This window comes from Ovis canadensis, chromosome 19 (assembly GCF_042477335.2).
Source record: "Ovis canadensis isolate MfBH-ARS-UI-01 breed Bighorn chromosome 19, ARS-UI_OviCan_v2, whole genome shotgun sequence".
Classification (NCBI taxonomy): Eukaryota; Metazoa; Chordata; class Mammalia; order Artiodactyla; family Bovidae; genus Ovis; species Ovis canadensis.
Genome location: NC_091263.1, coordinates 20726290 through 20744583, shown reverse-complemented (window position 1 = coordinate 20744583; position 18294 = coordinate 20726290). Strand labels below are relative to the sequence as shown.

General features: G+C 37.8%; 1 protein-coding gene across 1 annotated transcript in view; it reads right to left on the bottom strand.

Annotated features, from left to right (window-relative positions):
* Positions 1 to 7222: 7222 nt before the first annotated feature.
* STT3B (STT3 oligosaccharyltransferase complex catalytic subunit B) overlaps positions 7223 to 18294 on the bottom strand; it is a 101105-nt gene continuing 90033 nt past the window's right edge. The window contains exons 12-16 of the mRNA XM_069561308.1: positions 17996 to 18167; positions 16948 to 17121; positions 14334 to 14447; positions 12062 to 12274; positions 7223 to 8878 (exon numbers count right to left, since the gene is read on the bottom strand). Of these exons, the coding sequence (XP_069417409.1) occupies positions 8798 to 8878; positions 12062 to 12274; positions 14334 to 14447; positions 16948 to 17121; positions 17996 to 18167 (754 nt within the window). The 3' untranslated portion in view covers positions 7223 to 8797. The remainder of the gene's footprint in view (positions 8879 to 12061; positions 12275 to 14333; positions 14448 to 16947; positions 17122 to 17995; positions 18168 to 18294) is intronic.

The window sequence follows — 18294 nt, the reverse complement described above, 5'->3', positions numbered from 1 at the left end:
GCTGGGAAACAGGACAGTTCCATGTAAAAGGATGAAATCAGTACTATTTTTAACATGACTTTTCCATGATTGGGCATGTGTTCAGTGCTATAGACCAATGACCATTTTCCAGTTTCTCGTTTTTTCTTATTTTAAATGTCTCATGAAGCATCAAGGGGCTTGGTCTTGTGTGTGCTAAAATCAAGTGCACAGTGTAAAGGAGCAGCAGACACACGTAATCACAATCCAACTCAAGTGGAACATGCCATCACTCACTCCAGAGCCTTTTTCTAAAATCAGTGTCCCCATTATTGTCCCCCAACTCTCCTCCCCCAGAGTTGACCTATAATCCAACTTTGTGAGTAAACCACATCCTGCTTTATAGCTTTAATACTATGTACACATTCCTAAATGGTACATAGTTTGCCTGCTTTAGAACTGTATATAAATGGAATCGTATAATCTTTTGGCTTGTAAACTCAAACTTTTTATGATCATCAATGTTATTCCTTATCAATGTAGTGCACTTTTTCCTTCTATACTGTTCCTTTATAAGAGTATGTTACTATCAACTTAGCTACTTTTGACAGACTTTAGAATTGTAGGGATATGGGATATATATCTTCAGTGTGCATCAGCTAACTCCTGAGTCGTCTTAAATTTTAAGTTCCCATCAGCAATGCATATGTTTGTATTTTGGCTAACCTGATGGGTATGTTTATTTCTCATTTGGATTTCTTCTGTTAAGGACTAATCAAAAATCATCATCTGTTTTCTCCCTAAGCATTCTTTACAGAGTCTGGACATTAATCCTACATCTGCTGCAGGCTGGGCGACAACATGTCCTCGCTTAGCCCAGGCACCCAGTGAAGGCCTGCAGCCTCGGTCAATATTTAAAGGTCACTGAACAAAGGTAGAGAGCCCACATTACCCAAGTTCAAGACTTACTGAAAAGCTGTAGTTATCAGTGTATCAAGAGTATACACACAGACTGATGAAACATTAAGAATGTTGGTCAGTTTTCAAGTCTTTTCAACAAATGATGTTGGCTCAACTGAAAAAACTCACACCTCAAGTCATATACAAAAACTAATTCAACAGATTACAGATCTAAAAGTTAATTCTATGTTAGCCAAAAAGGTACGAAATGGGAGGTTAACGAGTCTGTTTTTCTATTCCTGGACAAAGGCAGTGTAGATAAACTTATCTACCTTCTATACTATCTGTCGCCTCAAATAGCTAGAGCCATAAAAACATTAAAAAATAGACCATATTTATCAAAAGACAAAGAGGATTATATATTTCCTTCAGCAGGGTACAGGCCTGAGCGCTGATTCATGTTAATCTAAGTTTGTCAAAGAACAGATCTTGCTTTATCTATTTGGCCTGTTTGAGTAATTACCAGTGTGCTGAGGTTAAGAGAATGCACTGTTATCACAGTCAGTCTGGCTGCCATTGACCTTGAGTTTTCATTCATTCAGTGTTGTATCTCCAGCTTTTATTGAAACCCCATTCAACAAAAGTACACAGTTGGTACTCTAATCAAAATGCCTCCAAGATCTTAGAAATAAGACAACTCACCAAGAATATTCCATATTCTCCAAGTAAATAAAGAGCTAGATTTTTTCCCTAATATTCTGCTTCTGACAATAGTGAACTGGGGGAGTTTGGACCAACTCTTTAGCTAAAGCCAAGTAGTAAAGCTAGACAAGGGAAAATTGCTTAATCGTGTCCAACTCTTTGCGATCCCATGGACTATATAGTCCATGGAATTTTCCAGGCCAGAATACTGGAGTGGGTAGCCTTTCCCTTCTCTGGGTGACTCATCCCAACCCAGGGATCGAGCCCAGGTCTCCCGTATTGCAGGTGGATTCTTTACCAGCTGAGCCACCAGGGAAGTGGACAAGAAATAATATACCTGTTTTAAGACTTCACAGAACCAAGACTGCATCACCACACAGAATCCAGAAGATGGAAATCTTGAGACAGAAGGCCTGGCATTTGAGGCCATTTCCCCCTGGAAACTGGCAGAGACTTCATAGAACTAAGAGGACAAAGGCTGGTATTAAAACCTGCATGGATGAGGTCCTTGCAGGGTTTCTAGTCTGGGAATCATGAACCAGCCCTCAGAGAGATGGCAGGCTAACTCTGTGATTACACAGCATCCCTTGAACTGGATGAATGTGATTACAGCTTGCTATGAATCATGAGGTACCTGGCAGAAACAAAATCTTCTATAAAGGAAAATCTCTTAGACCTAAAGTTACTTGTATAATTTCTTATGTATGTTCAGGGCACACCATCTGCCCCCTCTCCTCCATACATTAAGAGGAAACACACCAGAAACAAGACCCACAAGAACTCAAGTGAATTAATGGGCTAATCAGACATGCTTTATGTTCACTAGATCAAAGACTGTCAGTAGTAAGCTTTTTATAAACCATAAAAAGAAACAGATTTGGCATGAGGAGGAATTCTAAAATTGAAAATAATAACTCAATGGACGGCCAGCCTTAAAACATCAGATTAGTTATAACTGACGAGAGAAGCAAATAAGAGAAAATACACAGAATGGAGAAGGAAAAGGAGACAGCCAATACAGAAGGCTTGATTATATGTTCAGCTGGAATCTCGGAAAGCAAAGAGAATGGGGCAGAAGCAATATTCCAAGTGATGATTGGGAACTTAACCCAACAAGCTACAAAGCTAAACGCTGAACAAATCCAGAGTAGGATACATTGAAGGATGAAATACATACATCATGCGGTCATCTGAAGAAAGCTGACAGAACAATCAGACAAAATAGGCTTTAACAAAAGGCATTACTGAAAATAAATCCTGGTAGTCCCCAAAAACTGAAGGTTCAATTTACCAATAAAATTGTAAGTGTAAATACACCTAATAATCTGGGTCCAAACATACAAAAAAGGTTCAAATAGGAACAGGCAAACCTGCAACAGTTTACAGTGTCAATATATCCTTCTCAGCAAACAGAACAAGCTTCAGGGAGATTTTATACACACAAATTGGACTACAGAAACAATTTCAAACATCTTCAAAGGAGTAAAATTTAGAGTATCTGATTACAGTGCAGTTAAGGTAGAAACTGATAATAAAAGGATAACCAGAAAACCACTACATCTGAAAAATCAAGAAATGTACATCTAAATAAACAACCCAAGGTTCAAAGAAGAAAGTACACAAAGTATGCATTAAACTCCATGACAGTTCACATGAAAACTTTGAGAATGAAACAGACTATGCTTGGAATAAATTTAGAACTTTAAAATCATGTATCACACTAAGATGAAAAGAATACCACTCCTTTAAGGAAACAATTAACACAAATTAATGAAATTAAAACATACTATAGAAAATGTCAACAAAGCCATAAATAAGCTGGTCTTTGATAAAAACTGAAGGGTAATGAGGGAGAGACAAATGGAGAAGAAAGAAAACCAACCTCAGAAATGATAAGGACATCACTATAGAATCTGTGGACAGTAAAATAACTGTTAAAGTGATATTAGCAACAATTTTACATTCACCTATTTGAAAATTTAGACAATGGACAAATTCCTTGAAAACTACCAAATCTGACAAAAATTTTAAAAATCCAACTGTGTAATAAGATTATTAAATCTATTCAATTTAATTCAGAATACCAGAGTAGGTAGCCATTCCCTCCCATATTTAATTTTATATTCAAAGAGAAATATACGCCCAAATGTTTACACCAGCAAATTCTTTGAAACACTGATTGTTATCCCAGGAAGGCAAATTTAACAATGTTAACAAAAAATCTCTATAATTCATTCACTGTGTTAACAGAATAAAGGAGAAAAACCAAAATCATCTCAATAAACCAAACCAAACCAAACCAAACCAAAACCAACTTCATGTGTAATAAACTCAGGAAACTGGAAAAAATACGTACTCAATCCAAAGATACCAACAGAAAGTCTACAGTAAACACACTTAAGGGCTTCCCTGACAGCTTAGATGGTAAAGAATCCACCTGCAATGCGAGAGACCAGAGTTCGATCCCTGTGTCGGGAAGATCCCTTGGAGAAGGGAATGGCTACCCACTCTGGTATTCTGGCCGGGAGAATCCCCATGGACAGAGGAGCCTGGTGGGCTACAGTGCATGGGGTCACACAGTTGGACATGACTGAGTGACTAACACTTAACATATTTAAAGAAGAAACACTGATAACTTCCTGTGTCAGACAGGAACAAGATAAAGATGTTACCTCTTCTATGCAGTACTAGACTCGTCCTGACCAGTGCAGCAAAAACAAAGTCAAATATATAACTACTACGAGAGAGAGATAAAACTGCCATATATTAACAATCTAAAATTATTACAGTGCTTTTTAACAGGTTGTTTAGTATGATTTTAACACATAAAACCACACATTTTATATCCTGACAGTTGGAAAATAAATTTTTAGGACGTACTGCAATACAACTTATGAAAATGAGTAACACCTATTTAAAAACAATACAGAAATTAAAGATGACCCAGACTTCTATAAATAGTAGGATATGCCATATTCACAGTTATTAGACTCAATATTAGAAGACTCAAAGGTGCTAATTTTTCCTAATCTATAGTTTCAATGCTCAATGCCCAGTCAAAAGCTCAACAAGTTTTTTCTTTCTTTTCTGGTATCACTTTATAAACTGGTTCTAAAATTTACATGGAGAAACAAAAGATTGGAAATAGCCAAGCTAGGTCTAAGAAGATGGAGTGGGACTTACATCACCATCTGAAATATGTTAAAGCACATTAAGTCAATACAGAAAACTAAGAACTCTATGGAATATAACAGTTCAGACAGATTCATGTACAGATTTCCTGCAAAAGGAGAACTGCAGAGCTGCAGGAAAAGGATATTCTTCAATAAATGCAAAAATTAGACTCACATATGGAGAAAAAACATAACCAACCCAAAACAAAACCCAAACTATTCACACTGCACTCAACTGAATTCCAGGCAGACTGCAAAGCTAAACATAAAAGATAAAACAATAAATTTCCCAGAAAAGACCACAAGAAACTATCTTCACACCACAGGTAAGGAAAAGATTACTTAATGGCACAGAAAGCTACAGGCAGGCAAGACTGAAAAATACAACATTAGAATACTAACTAGGTGGTCTGTAACACAATGATGAAGAGCTTATATATAGGATATATTAAGAACCCCTACTAATACAATGAAAAAATAAAAATCAACAGAACACCCAAAACCTTGTAAAAGGGAGATTTCCAAATGACCAACCTCACTAGTAACCTAGAAATGGCAACTAAACAACAAAAAACTGTCATTCACGTACTGGAAAGAAAATCATAAAGCTTGACAAGGGCTGATTAGGATGTGGGAGTAAACAAGAACCTTTATACCTTTCCCAGTAATTCTACTTTATTCTGCTAAGTCACGTCAGTCGTGTCCGACTTTGTGCGACCCCATAGATGGCAGCCCACCAGGCTCCCCCATCCCTGGGATTCTCCAGGCAAGAACACTGGAGTGGGTTGCTATTTCTTTCTCCAATGCATGAAAGTGAGAAGTGAAAGTGAAGTCGCTCAGTCGTGTCTGACTCAGCGACCCCATGGAGTGCAGCCCACCAGGCTCCTCCATCCATGGGATTTTCCATTAGGTGAATACAAAAATGTGTGCATATAGTCTCTGAGAGAGAGATAACAGAAATTGCGATAGCCTTAACTATAATATCCTCAAACTGGAAACGCAAATATTCATCAACAATAGAATGGTATGTGAGACAAAAAAATACTATACATCAATGAAAATAAACCTATAGCTGCATGCAACATGCTGAATTTCATCAAAATTAAGCTAAAGTAGCTATAGATACAAAAAATACCTATTTTGATTGCATTTTGTGTTCAAAGAATGGGTACAATTAAATATGTTTACAAAGAGTAATTATTGTAAAAGCTAGGAGACCAATTACCTTCTGGAGGGGCGAGGGGACAGGCCAGGGACTGGGTGGGGGCATGAGGAGACTTCCCAGGCCCCAGCAGTGCTGCGGTCTTGATCTCAATCGTGGTCACAGAGTCGCTCGTCTGGTGGTGACTTGCTAAGGCAGACATTTGTCTTCTCTGCATTATACTTCACACTAAAACAGACTTACCTTTTCATGTCAGAAACCTGCCATTTCTTACAGGCTGCTGTTTCTACGTTCACTCATGATTCCACCTACCTGGGTAACAAGGTGGAGGTCTGAAGTCCCCACTTCAACAGCAGCTGTTCCAGCAAGAGGACAAGCTTCTGGAGAGGGTCGCACAACAATGTGAATGCACTCAACACAACTCAACTGTAATTTTACAGTGGTCAGGATGTTAAATCTTCTGTTTTATATTTTACCACCATTAAAAACAGTGTGTAGTAGCTCCAGATTTCATAATCCTCTGACCCCCGAGTATAGAAACAGTAACACTCTACAGAATGCTTTTATACTCTTCAGTCCTCTGGCCTTTTGGTCATGGCCTGGGGACTGAGAAAATTCTACAAATGCACTCTCCAGTAGGTAACAATGTGAGTTTGCAAAATGAATTTTATCTTTGGATTTGCAGCCTAATGTGTTTTTTTTTTACTACAAACCACTCAGTTTGCTCAATTCTAAGATGTTGAATAAAACAAAAGCTATTTAATATATTGATAATTTCACTTTTCTGTTATAATAAAACCGCAAGTGTCATTACAATATAATTTTTACTGAGATAATCCCCTGAACCAGAACTGGAGGTGAGAGGTCATTCCTGCTCTTAATGAGAAAATTAAGTAAGACTTCAGTGATGTTTAACTAGAACTTTACAGAGAAGAGCTTTTGTTAAGAGTTCTGCCCTCGTTTACATGGAGATAAGCTCCTTTCTGGTTAGGTGTCTTCCCCTCACCCATAAAAAGTCAAAATGAAATTTTCACTCTGGGCGGGGGAAGGCATAACACAATAGTAGGTCTCAGTTGAACTAGTTTTGGGGAACCCCATTTTGGTTCCATGAACTGCATCAGTAAAAGCTATATTGTAATGACACTTGAGGTCTTAATGTAGCAGAAACGTGAAATTAGAGATATATAAAAGTGAAATTATAGTAACTGCCTTTGTGTTTATTGTTTTTGATTCTCCACATGGGTTCTCTCAAACCTTTGTCAATGCGAACAAGATGACAGCGTGTGCTCAAGACCCTGTAAAGAAAAGATCTGTAAAAACACAACACTTAACACAAAATTTGAATTAACTTTATTTTCCCTACAGTCAACAACTTCTCTGCATTAAATTTTAAAGCAACAAAGTAAGATAAAATCCCCCAAATGACAAGGTATCAGAAATCCAGATTCAGTTACACTTCATTTGTGAAAATGTTGGACCATTTTATTTGTCTGTAAAAGAACCATCATCTGGGTCAAAAATGAATTCTATAAATCAAAGAGTATTCTACACTTTGGAAAAAGAAAATTGGCAGTAACATTCTCACTGAATATTGTAAATTACACTTTTCTTCATAAAAGGTACATACTATTCTGCATTTTTCCACCAAAAACAGTGGTGTAAGTTATGCTTGTTTATATTAAAAAAAGAAAAAAAAAAGGAAAGATATCCTGTGGCAGGAAAAACCTTTCTCTTTCACTTTTACTAAACAGGAGAAAAATTTCAAGTCTATATAAAGTTGCCTATGAGCTGGAAAGTGAACATGTTCAATCTCCATTGACATTTTAGTGCATTTTTTGACAACGGTCACATTTTTAATAAAAGTAAGAAAATGCACATAGCATTAAAGAGTGTTTCATCAAATGCTTAAGGGATTAACAAAATATGGAGCAAAGGACAAAAGTCACTGTGATGGATGAAACTGTTGTAAAAATGAGAGAAAGCCAGAATTTTACAAATCCTCTGTCATTTTGAAGAGTCACACAAAACAAACTCTGGATACCTGTCCACTTTAAGGGTTTCTTCCTTAATCTTTTGTATGTAAACATAGTGCTCAACTCAGGAGTAGGACGCCAAACCCCAGCCTGCTAACAAGCAACATTCTGTGTGTTGCCATGATTGCCAAAGGATATAAATTTAGCCCTTGAATGAACCATGTATGGTATCTGCTCTGTAAGTACCTGGTGAAAACAACTGCTAACAGCAGCAATAATATTTCAACATATAAAAAAAACAACTACTTGAATCAATGAGTTAGAGGTCCATCTTTAAAACAGCAGCTTCTTCTCAGAGCAAACAGTAAGCAATAGAAAATGTACATTTGATGAAACATTCTTTGCACTGGAGAAACATGAAAATAAATACAGTTCAAGGAAGTGTCCTCCTCATACCTCTTGCTCAGACCTGCACTAGCTTTACTGGTTCAAGAAGCTTGCATCACATTGTGTCATTTGTATTTTACATATTGCTATCTGGGTCATTCAAATAAAATGCAGGTCTTGTAAAAGAATAAAAAACCTTGACAAGTATGCATGTGCCAGGGACCAAATTAGAGGGTTCTTTGGTGCGATTTGTCCAAATTTTCAGATTTGAAGGATAATATGTACCAATAAAAAAAAAAAAAACCTGCTGTTAAGACATGTACAGCAGTGCTCTGTCTTGCTTCACATTACAAATCGAAAACAGCTGTTCTCAATAAGCCAATTTTATTTTTTAAATGAGGTGTTGCCAGAGTTTTGTATGTTAACCTGGACCAGTGATGGTTCTGTACCCTCTCCGCTGCTGTGAAACACGACATGAGCTAAAGGCAAAGACCGGTTCTCACAAAGACATCTGCTTCAAGTTAGGAACCAGAACAGTGTTTTTAAACAGTCTTCTTAGATATTTTCTTGCCTTTCTTAAAAACTAGCTTATTTTTAATGTAGCCACGCTTCCTTTTCGCAGTCTAAAAAGAAAACAGAATACCTAGTGTTAGTGCAGGTTTCTTATGGATTAAAAATACGGATACACACATGGTTTACTGCAGAGTGGTGAAGACTGTCTTAATAAGCACTCAGCTCTTCCTGGGTCTGGTCTCCCTGAACTGTCAACGAGCACTCCCTGCTGCTCTACACCGAGGATGTAGAGATCCAGGATGAGCGGGACAAGGTCCTCAGCTTTATGAGGAAAGGACCACCACAGTGCTCCTCCAAAGCCTGTCATATGTCTTCATCATCAAGTGAATGGACCCCGACCTGCCTTCTCAACCACGAAATGCTTAGCTATAATGACTCACATTTCTAAGCATGCTACAGTATGCCTAGACTAAGGATTCAGAAACCCTTACTGGTGCTGATTTAGGCTCCAAGAATTAGATATGTCAGAAATCCTAATTCACTTGGTAACTTTTGGAGCCCCAATTCTCTTATCTGTAAAAATGAGGATGACCTATACCTATCCACAAAAATAAAAAGAGAATAAAGTTACCTGGCACATTCTCCAGCACTTAAATATTCAAAACGAAACAAAACGCAAACACCAAGGGGAAAAAAACAAAACCGTAACATCCTTTGAGTTTCATACATGTTTAAAAAAATACTGTCAAACTGATGTCTGTGGTGTAAGAAACAAATTACTGCAAAAATGTTTGCTATCTTAGAGTCTCACAAGATAAATCATATAGGACATGTGTTTGACAATCTGACATTTTTGTAGACACTGAAAAAAAGCAACACTTTTTATCATAATTCAATTCAACAAGTAATTCAATGCACCATCAAAGCACTGGGTTAGCAGTGGGTGAAGATTCAAGAGATTGATCCCTCGATTCAATTCTCATATTTAAATATAACTATGGAGGTGGTTTCAGAAACTCTGGTAGCTCAGATGGTAAAGAATCTGCCTGCAATGTGGGAGACCCGGGTTCAATCCCTGGCTCAGGAAGATCCCCTGGAGAAGGGAATGGCAACCTACTCCAGTGTCTTGTCCGGAAAATCCCCTGGACAGGAAAGCCTGGCAAACTTTAGTCCATGGGGTCGCAAAAGAGTCGGACACAAGTGAGCGACTAACACTTTCATTTTTCAGAAACTTTGGCAAATGCTTATCGTGTACGTACCTATTAGGATGCTCACATTAAAACAATTTAAAATTTTTCCAACAGGAACAAAAATATGGGGCAAAATTCAATCCTTAAGATCACAAAAATTAACTACTGCTAACTTGTCCACAATATATATTACCTTATTATCAGGACAAAAAAAAAACAAAAAAAAAAACAGAGGGTACAATTTGTAAAACTTTAAACCAGGCCAAGAGTTTATTATCATTATCCCCAGATTTCTAACCTGAAACCTCTTCTAGGAGCTCCTGTAAGATGCCCCAGGTCTCTCCAAGCGTGAACTAGGCCCTCAGGGTGCTGGCTCTCGGAGCACTGAGCAGGCAGTCCTGGACCACCATTCTCAGGGCCTCAGCCCCGCTGGCACAGCAGTGGCCGGACAGCTCTCACAGTGGCTGCTGTACTCACCCCCTCAAAAGCAGAAACTGGGACGGGGACAGGAAAGCAGAACAAAAAGCATTCCTGCTGGTACAAACTACTTATAAAGCCATGGAAATCAGAAACACAAGCTTCACATTGGTGGCAACTAGAATACATGTTCGGGGCATACAAGACAGGTGGGTTTTTATTTATCCATTCACTTGCCTATTTGGGAGAAATGACGGGAAGACAAAAGAGGTCAGATTAGGATCAGCAGGACAGCTAGTTCAATGGCTGTGTTTCACAGAAGAAGGGGACCTGAACGGGGCTGAGATGTCTGAGGAGGGACCGCCTGCCTTGGGCCCAGCAGCACGCGCTCTGGCCTCTGCACTGATGTGACCCACCAGTTTCCCCCACCGTGTGCTCACGAGACACCGGTCACTTGACACGACTGACACAGTTTAGTGCCAGCTCTCTGACACTCTTCAATACATTAGTTAAGACACGGTAACCTATTCCTGGCACAGGAAGGATTCATTTAAAGTTTCCATTTACATATCATACAGTTAATAGTTAGCACTTTTATAGTATAAACTGAATTTGTATTCTGAGCATATCTGAAGTATATTTTAAGTAATACAAAGTGAAAAGTGTTAGTTGTTCAATCATGTCTGACTCTTTGCGACCGCCATTCCCTTCTCCAGGGGATCTTCCTGACCCAGGGACTGAACCCTGGTCTCCTGCATTGGAGGCAGATCCTTTACCGACTAAGACACCAGGGAAGCCCCTTCAATGATTTAAAATAACTGATCTGGACAATGTAAACACAAGCATCTTTCAAGACTTAAGACTAAAATCAGTCTAATAACAACTAGTATTATTAAGGGTTGTACTTTAAAATACAATCTTCATATTTCATCTGACTGCTCATTATTTTCCATCTCCCACAGAGGGCAAACCATATAAATACTCATTTTCAATAGTTTTTATAGCAAAGATCAGACCTATTTGGTTTAAGTGAGCCATAATGACCTCTAATAAAAGGCTTCATGTCTTATTAAGTATTACAAAAGGACTGCAATGGTCTCATCATCATAATTCTGCCTACAAGCTTTTTCGTGACAATTATACTTAATAATTATCTAAAGATAAATTTTTGGAGGATTCAGGACTCAATTCAACTTGAGCTTTTTTTAAAATTCAATGAATAATATAGTAACATTGTACTGAGACTGGAACGTGAAAATGCTATATAAATTTGCTTTGACCAAACGATCATGAATGAATCACAACTGTTAGTGTTTGGCATTTTTACTTTCACAAAGGTTCAGAAACTGATGGCCACAGACACATCTTACTTTACAAACTAGTCTTTGTAATGGGAATGGCACAAATTAAAGCTAGAATGTCTCTGAAAACTCTTGGCTCAGTTCACTGATAACCATTCTTCCCATGAAGAACTCTCCAGAAGCAGTTGCTTCCTGGGGTAGCTTGAGTGCTCAGTTTGTAAGGACTGCCCTCAGCAGGCTGGCACTTGATATCTACTTTGTATTTAAGCCTTGGTCTTTACAAACCTGGCAAATGAAAACCTATTAGCAATTTTTAATAATTTTTCAGACAAACTGACCAATCTTGAGTTACTCTTTTATAGACCTGACTTCATTTGGTACCCACCTTCTTTGACAAATACTTCTGTTTGGGGAAAATGTTGGTTACTCGAGGTTTGTGGTCTAGTGTCTCCCTGTTATCAGGGGCTTTCACTTTATATATTCTTACAAGCCAGTGCTCTGACGTGAAGGCTTCCTCCAAATGCTTGAATTTAATGTCCTTGTTTCCAATCTCAGCATTACGTGTCCGATCAAAACCTGGAGGTGTACGGAAATCCAGCTGCAAAAGTGACATGAGTACTGGATGTTAAACATACTGGAAACATTCAGTATTAGAAGGGAGTGTTATCACCAGAGTACAACTCTCTCCTTTTAAACTAGGGAAACAGAATCAGAGTGATATACTGTTAACAGTCCTCATATGCTGCTCACCAGACAGGAAGAAATCAGCAAGAGAGAAACTCAATGTAAGAATTAGAATGGACGAGCAGCCTGCAGGCACAAAAAACCCAAAATAGCAAAATGAAATCCATGAAACCCTTCTTACAGGTTTTCAGAGCAAACACACAGAAGGGCCTCCCTGCCTGGACCTTGCACTACCAGATCACTTTGTCAGCCTCAAAGTTCTTCATCTGGCAATTCTGCATGACTGGCTCTTTTCTATTCTCTGGTCTCAGCCCAAATACCACCACTTCAGGGAAATCTTTTCTTTAGATTGATGACTGAGAAGTCTCCTCCACTGATTCTTTTATTCTTTTACTCTATAGTGTTTGTTGCTAAAATTTTTATTTTCAAAATTATCTGCATCCTCCACTAGGCGGTAAGGTGCACGATGACTTTACCTTATTCAGTGTGGCTCTATCTCACCAGCGCTACTTGTGAAATCAGAGCACAAGTAGGCTGATGCTAACCATCCTGAAAGTGGCAACTAAAAAGGACATTAAACCAAACCAAGGGAAGATTAACCAGGGATGAGAAGAGCAAAAAATGGAGGAAAGGGAGAGGATTTTAACAAATTCTCAGAGTAGGTTTATGCTGTCACACAGAAACTAAGTGAATCCAATTTAAAAATAAGACCAGAAAACAAATCTTGTCCCATGAGGGAATAACTTGTTATTATGCATCTTATAACAGGAAAGGTGTACTTCACATCTTGAACACATTCTTGAGGAGGGAAAGCATCAAAATGAACGCATGCTGGATGCACGGCTTAGAGCTCTTGGTTAGACAGGAACAACAAAGGTCCTTTAATGCTATTACTAGTCAACAGAGAAACTAATCTTCCACCCATTTTCTGGGGCAGCTAATTATTGTGCCCTTAGTGCTTCTCTCTCAGCATAGCATGAGTTTAGAGACCAGGCAGTTTGCCTTCAAAAGAAATCAAAACACAAACAAAAACTTAAACCTAGTAGTAAAATTATTATTTTTTAAAGCTACTTGCAGAGTAATTCCAAATGAGTAATGCAGAAACATTATCTTGATCCATGGTATTTGTACAAAATTAAACAAGCAATTTTCCTTCTGCCTTCTAGTATCAACCAGAAAGCAGCATGCAACCACAAAGTTTTCAATATAACCTTAGCACGAAGGTGTAACTTGGTATGACAGTCATGCAATATAAAGGTTAGGAAGAACAGCAGAGGCCACCGGGAGCCCCATTATATACAGATAAGGAAAAAACCAAGCCCAGGGAGAATGTGACTCATCCAAGGATTACACGACATGGTAGAGCCCAACCTGGACCCCAGGTGTGTGGCAGTTGCGGTTTGTTCCTTCTGCCACAGTGCTTCCCTGCCCATTCATTCCTTTCATTGACTAAATCTTTCGTAGCACATCATTCTAATTTTCTGGGAAACGCTGACCTAGAGAGTCCCAGCTATCTGAGGTAATGGAGAACAGGGATAGTGAAGTGACTAAATAATCCAACCCTTTAATTTCTGGCTTTCCCTCACCAGGCAGTAGATCACACTGCTTCCCAACTGGAAGACCTCTCCCTGGGAGAGCAATGTTTTCCAAAAACATGAAGTCAAAAAAAAAACCAGGATGGCAGGCAAGGGTTGGATTTAAGCCTCTATTAATTAACCTTTTGGAAAGAAACCTCTGCTCTAAAAAATATTTCCTCATTTTTCACACAGAAGTTTCAGAAAGTAAATTTAATAGAGTAGAAAAAATTTTAGATGAGCATATTTTTCTTTAGAGCACAACCAAAATATTATCCTGCTTTTTAGAGTCAAACAAGACTATTGTTAAAATATTCCTGTGAATAAAGATTACAGAAAAAATCTAGAATGAAGCTTATAAAATAAAGATTACAGAAAAAACCAAGGATTATAACTAACCTGCATTTCTCCAAATCTGTAGTATGACATTTTATACATAAGGCAATTTAACAAAGTAGGGGATCCTGCTTTGTCTACGCGGAATTCTCCTTGTGAGGTGAAATAGTCACTTTCCTATAGGAAAGAATCCAGAAGTTTCTGTGTCAGTTTAATATGACATATTCACAATTAGAGGTTCCTCTTTTCATTTCCCCATAAGAGCTAGCTTTTGAGTTTATCTTCATAAAGCCATATTTAGTTAAATCTCAAAAAAAACACAGTATCAGAAGACAAACTTATAAATTTAATGTGATCTCTTAAAAACCCACAAAACTATCATGGGTGTTTAACACTCAGTCCAGAAATTATTTATTAAAAGAAAAAAAGTATCCAAGAAAACATAAAGAGAACAATAGTTTGCTGGATGATGGAGAGTAATTAATTTTACCAGATTTTAAACCATGTTATAATAAAACCTCAATAATTATTTTAAAAAATGGTACCAACACCATGAATTAATACTAGGTATGCTGATTCTCTCCAACTGTGTCCCCTTCCCCAGCCATTCATTATTCCTTTCCAGAGTTTTCCTAAATTTGTTTTATTTTTCCACATGACCGTCAAAACAATTTTTTTAGTTGGGAGAGGAACATTTAGAAAACTCTTAACAGCAATTTTTATTGTGAGCTCATCAAATTTATAAATTAACCTCTGAGAGGGCCAATCTGATACTACTGACAGAAATTTCTTTTCTAGGAATTTACCCTACAGAGATACTAAAATGTGGGCAAAATGATGAGAGTTACTTATTGCACCACTGTTTCAGATTTAAAAACTAGAAAAACCTTAATATCCATTAACAGGGACAGGTTAAATAAATCATAGTGCACACACGCAACAGAACACACTCAGTTCAGTTCAGTTGCTCAGTCATGTCCAACTCTTTGCGACCCCATGAATCACAGCACGCCAGGCCTTACTATACAGATGTAAAAAAACAGAAATGAAGGAGGATTCCCACATTTTAATATGTGAAGATCTCCATAGATATTGTGAGGTTAAAAAAAAAGGCAAGAACAATGTGTATATTTTTCTATTAGTTATCTGCTTCAATTAGAATAAGAAAATAACAAGATTACCATGGACTTTTTTTTTTGGGGGGGGGGATAAACTTTTACTGTATGTCCCTATATATTTCATTTTTTGAACCATGTGAATGTGTAAATTACCTCCTCACAAAGCACAGAAAATTAGGATTTTTCTCTACACAAATGTTCAAAGCATACCTCAATCTATCATGTCACAATTTTAACATTGCTAAAAGCAAATCCACAAGTGAAAACACTCACATACTTGGAAGATTAAGACCAATGTAAATACAAGGAAATACTATTTATTAATGGTAGTTAAGGGATAATGTCAGGTAGTAAAGCATTTGTGTTTAAATTGGAAATCTGGGGTTTTACTCAACTTTACCCCTGTCACACAAAACACATTCCCATGTTTTCCCAAAAGGTCCTTTTATTCTGGATCAGCAGTGAATCCTCTTTTATGCCTTCATCATGTAACTTCACTGCCAGGTGCCCATCCTCTCTGAGCTCATAGCTGAGTGGAAGGATACAACAGAGTTTACCTACAAAACAGGCTGGACATGACCTGATGAGTAGAGACATGGCTGCACCGCAGAAGGACCTCTGCCAAGGCGACAGAACTGTTGTAGGGAAGGTACCCCAAGAAGAGAAGATTGTAACATGAATGTCAGATGAGCCAAGGAAAGAAAACACAAAGCGAGTTTCATGGGCTAGGGGACAGTGACAGAGTGGGAAACGCTGCTAGAAGGACAAGGAGCCAGCAAAGGGAAGTATTAAGGGGTTGCATTCTGAGCTGAGCAGTTTTGATTTTGTACCAATGTTTTCCTATTTCAATCATCATTCTGATTATTCTAAACCAGTCATGAGGCTGAGGGTTCATCTACATTACCAGAAAATCTCGTAACAGCACTACAAGTGAATTATTCCTGGCATCTCTATTAGTTATCAACTGAAATGGCCCTAATCACCACCGTTAATACTAGAACCTAGAACAAGACCTACTGCTCAAACCATATAATGCTGACTGGCTGAAAAACAACTTGCCCACAGCACCAAGCTGACAGCAGCAGGGTTTAGTTGCAACTCTTATCTGTCTTTTTTTTCCGAGGCTCCTTTCCTTAAACTAATGGAGGCTTAAACAAAAAAAAAAGCTGTAAAGTAACATGATCAATGTCATGTTAGACTGGGAGAGGAAACAGACTAAGGCAAAGGCAGCAATTTGAAGGCTACTGTCCTATTTCAGGTTTATGAGCACTGGGGTCAATACCAGAGTGGAAGCAACAAAAATGAAAGGAAAGGGTAGGCTGTAGGAGTAAAAGCAAGAATCTTGAAAAGAAATTGTTTCCTAGAGGAGAATGGGAGTACCGGATTTCAAAAGTTTTAAACCTGGGAAAATGCTTATGCTGTCTTTAGTAAACAGTAGAGTGAGGCACTGCTCTGGAGACAGGATGATGATAAAAAATACAATGCAGTCAGAAAGGGAAGAGGGTTACTTACACTCTGGGAACGGTCCTTCACACACCAAGAACGACCTAATTTCTTACCCGAATATCTTTTGGATGTTCCCCTTCAGCTATCCTAACCATCCAGAGAAACTTGTTGATGTCGTCACCAGAATAGCCAATAACCCCTCCAAAAATAATCAAAACATAATCTACGTCCAGACTCCTCATGATTTTATAGGCTGCTGTTTCATTTGAAGACATAGCTTTTCCCACCTAAAGAATAAAAAAAAAGTGAGAATATGTGCTCTTAGTCCCCAAATAACACTACAAACAAACATGAATGCACATTTTTACCTTAACATCGAATGCATCTCAAAAGTTCGATTTACATGGAATTCCTTTTATAGAAACAATCTATGAATTCAACAAATTCATGAGATTTATAAGCACCTCCCTTACTATAGCCAACTACAGCATAAATGTCAAAATCAGGATATGTGCTCTTACATTTTCCTAATAATTTGGTCGCATTAAATTAACATTTTAATATGAAAGCAAACAAGCTTAAAAGAAGTAGAATTTCTCAAAATCCCAGGCTGGGGATGTCCATCCATCTAGCTAGAACAATTATATCCTTTTCTTCAGTCTACCAAACATCTAATGATTAGCCACAACACTAATACAAACAAAAGTCATTTGGCTAACACTTAGCTATCTATTTAAAATCTTTAGAGAACACAGAGGTGATTACTTTAATTAACGTAGATTAGTTATTTAATAGCTAGAGAACATAATGTGCATGTTCATAAAACACAGTGCACTTGCCTTACACATCTGCAAATAATTTTAACTTACGAAAAGGAAAATATAAGACAAATACAGTTAAGTTTCAGATTTTGCCTCATTCTCCAGCATACAGTCTCTGATTCTGAATGATATGTAAACAAATTCTAGTCTTAAATAACCAAATAAGGAAGCATACCTTGAATCACTTTACTGAACAAATATATAGAGAAGTATGTTGAAAATTCAGCAAACAAAAAGTACTTCCCCCCACAGTTTTCCTACTTAATCACAAGTAAAGTCTGATGTCTAAGTAGTGAATAAAGGGTTGTAACTTTCGGTCTTTTGTTGGTCAAGCTCTTACCAGTGCTATGTGGCTGTTATTCCAGGTGTTGTTATCCACCAGAGTGGTTCTGTTAGCCATCCCAGCAATCTGATAGCCATAATCCCACCAGGACATCACTCGGGCATGCTCATCTGTATTCTGCCTTAGCCAAAAGTAAGCTTCTCTGAAATCATCTAAAATATTCCTGGTTCTGAAAAGAATCACAATATTCATTTAAATAAGACCTTATAAATGTGAAGATGGTTTCTTAAAATCTTGGGGTGCCAGGCCACTAAATAATTTCATATTTTAAGGATGGTAGTTAAAAAGCCTCCAGG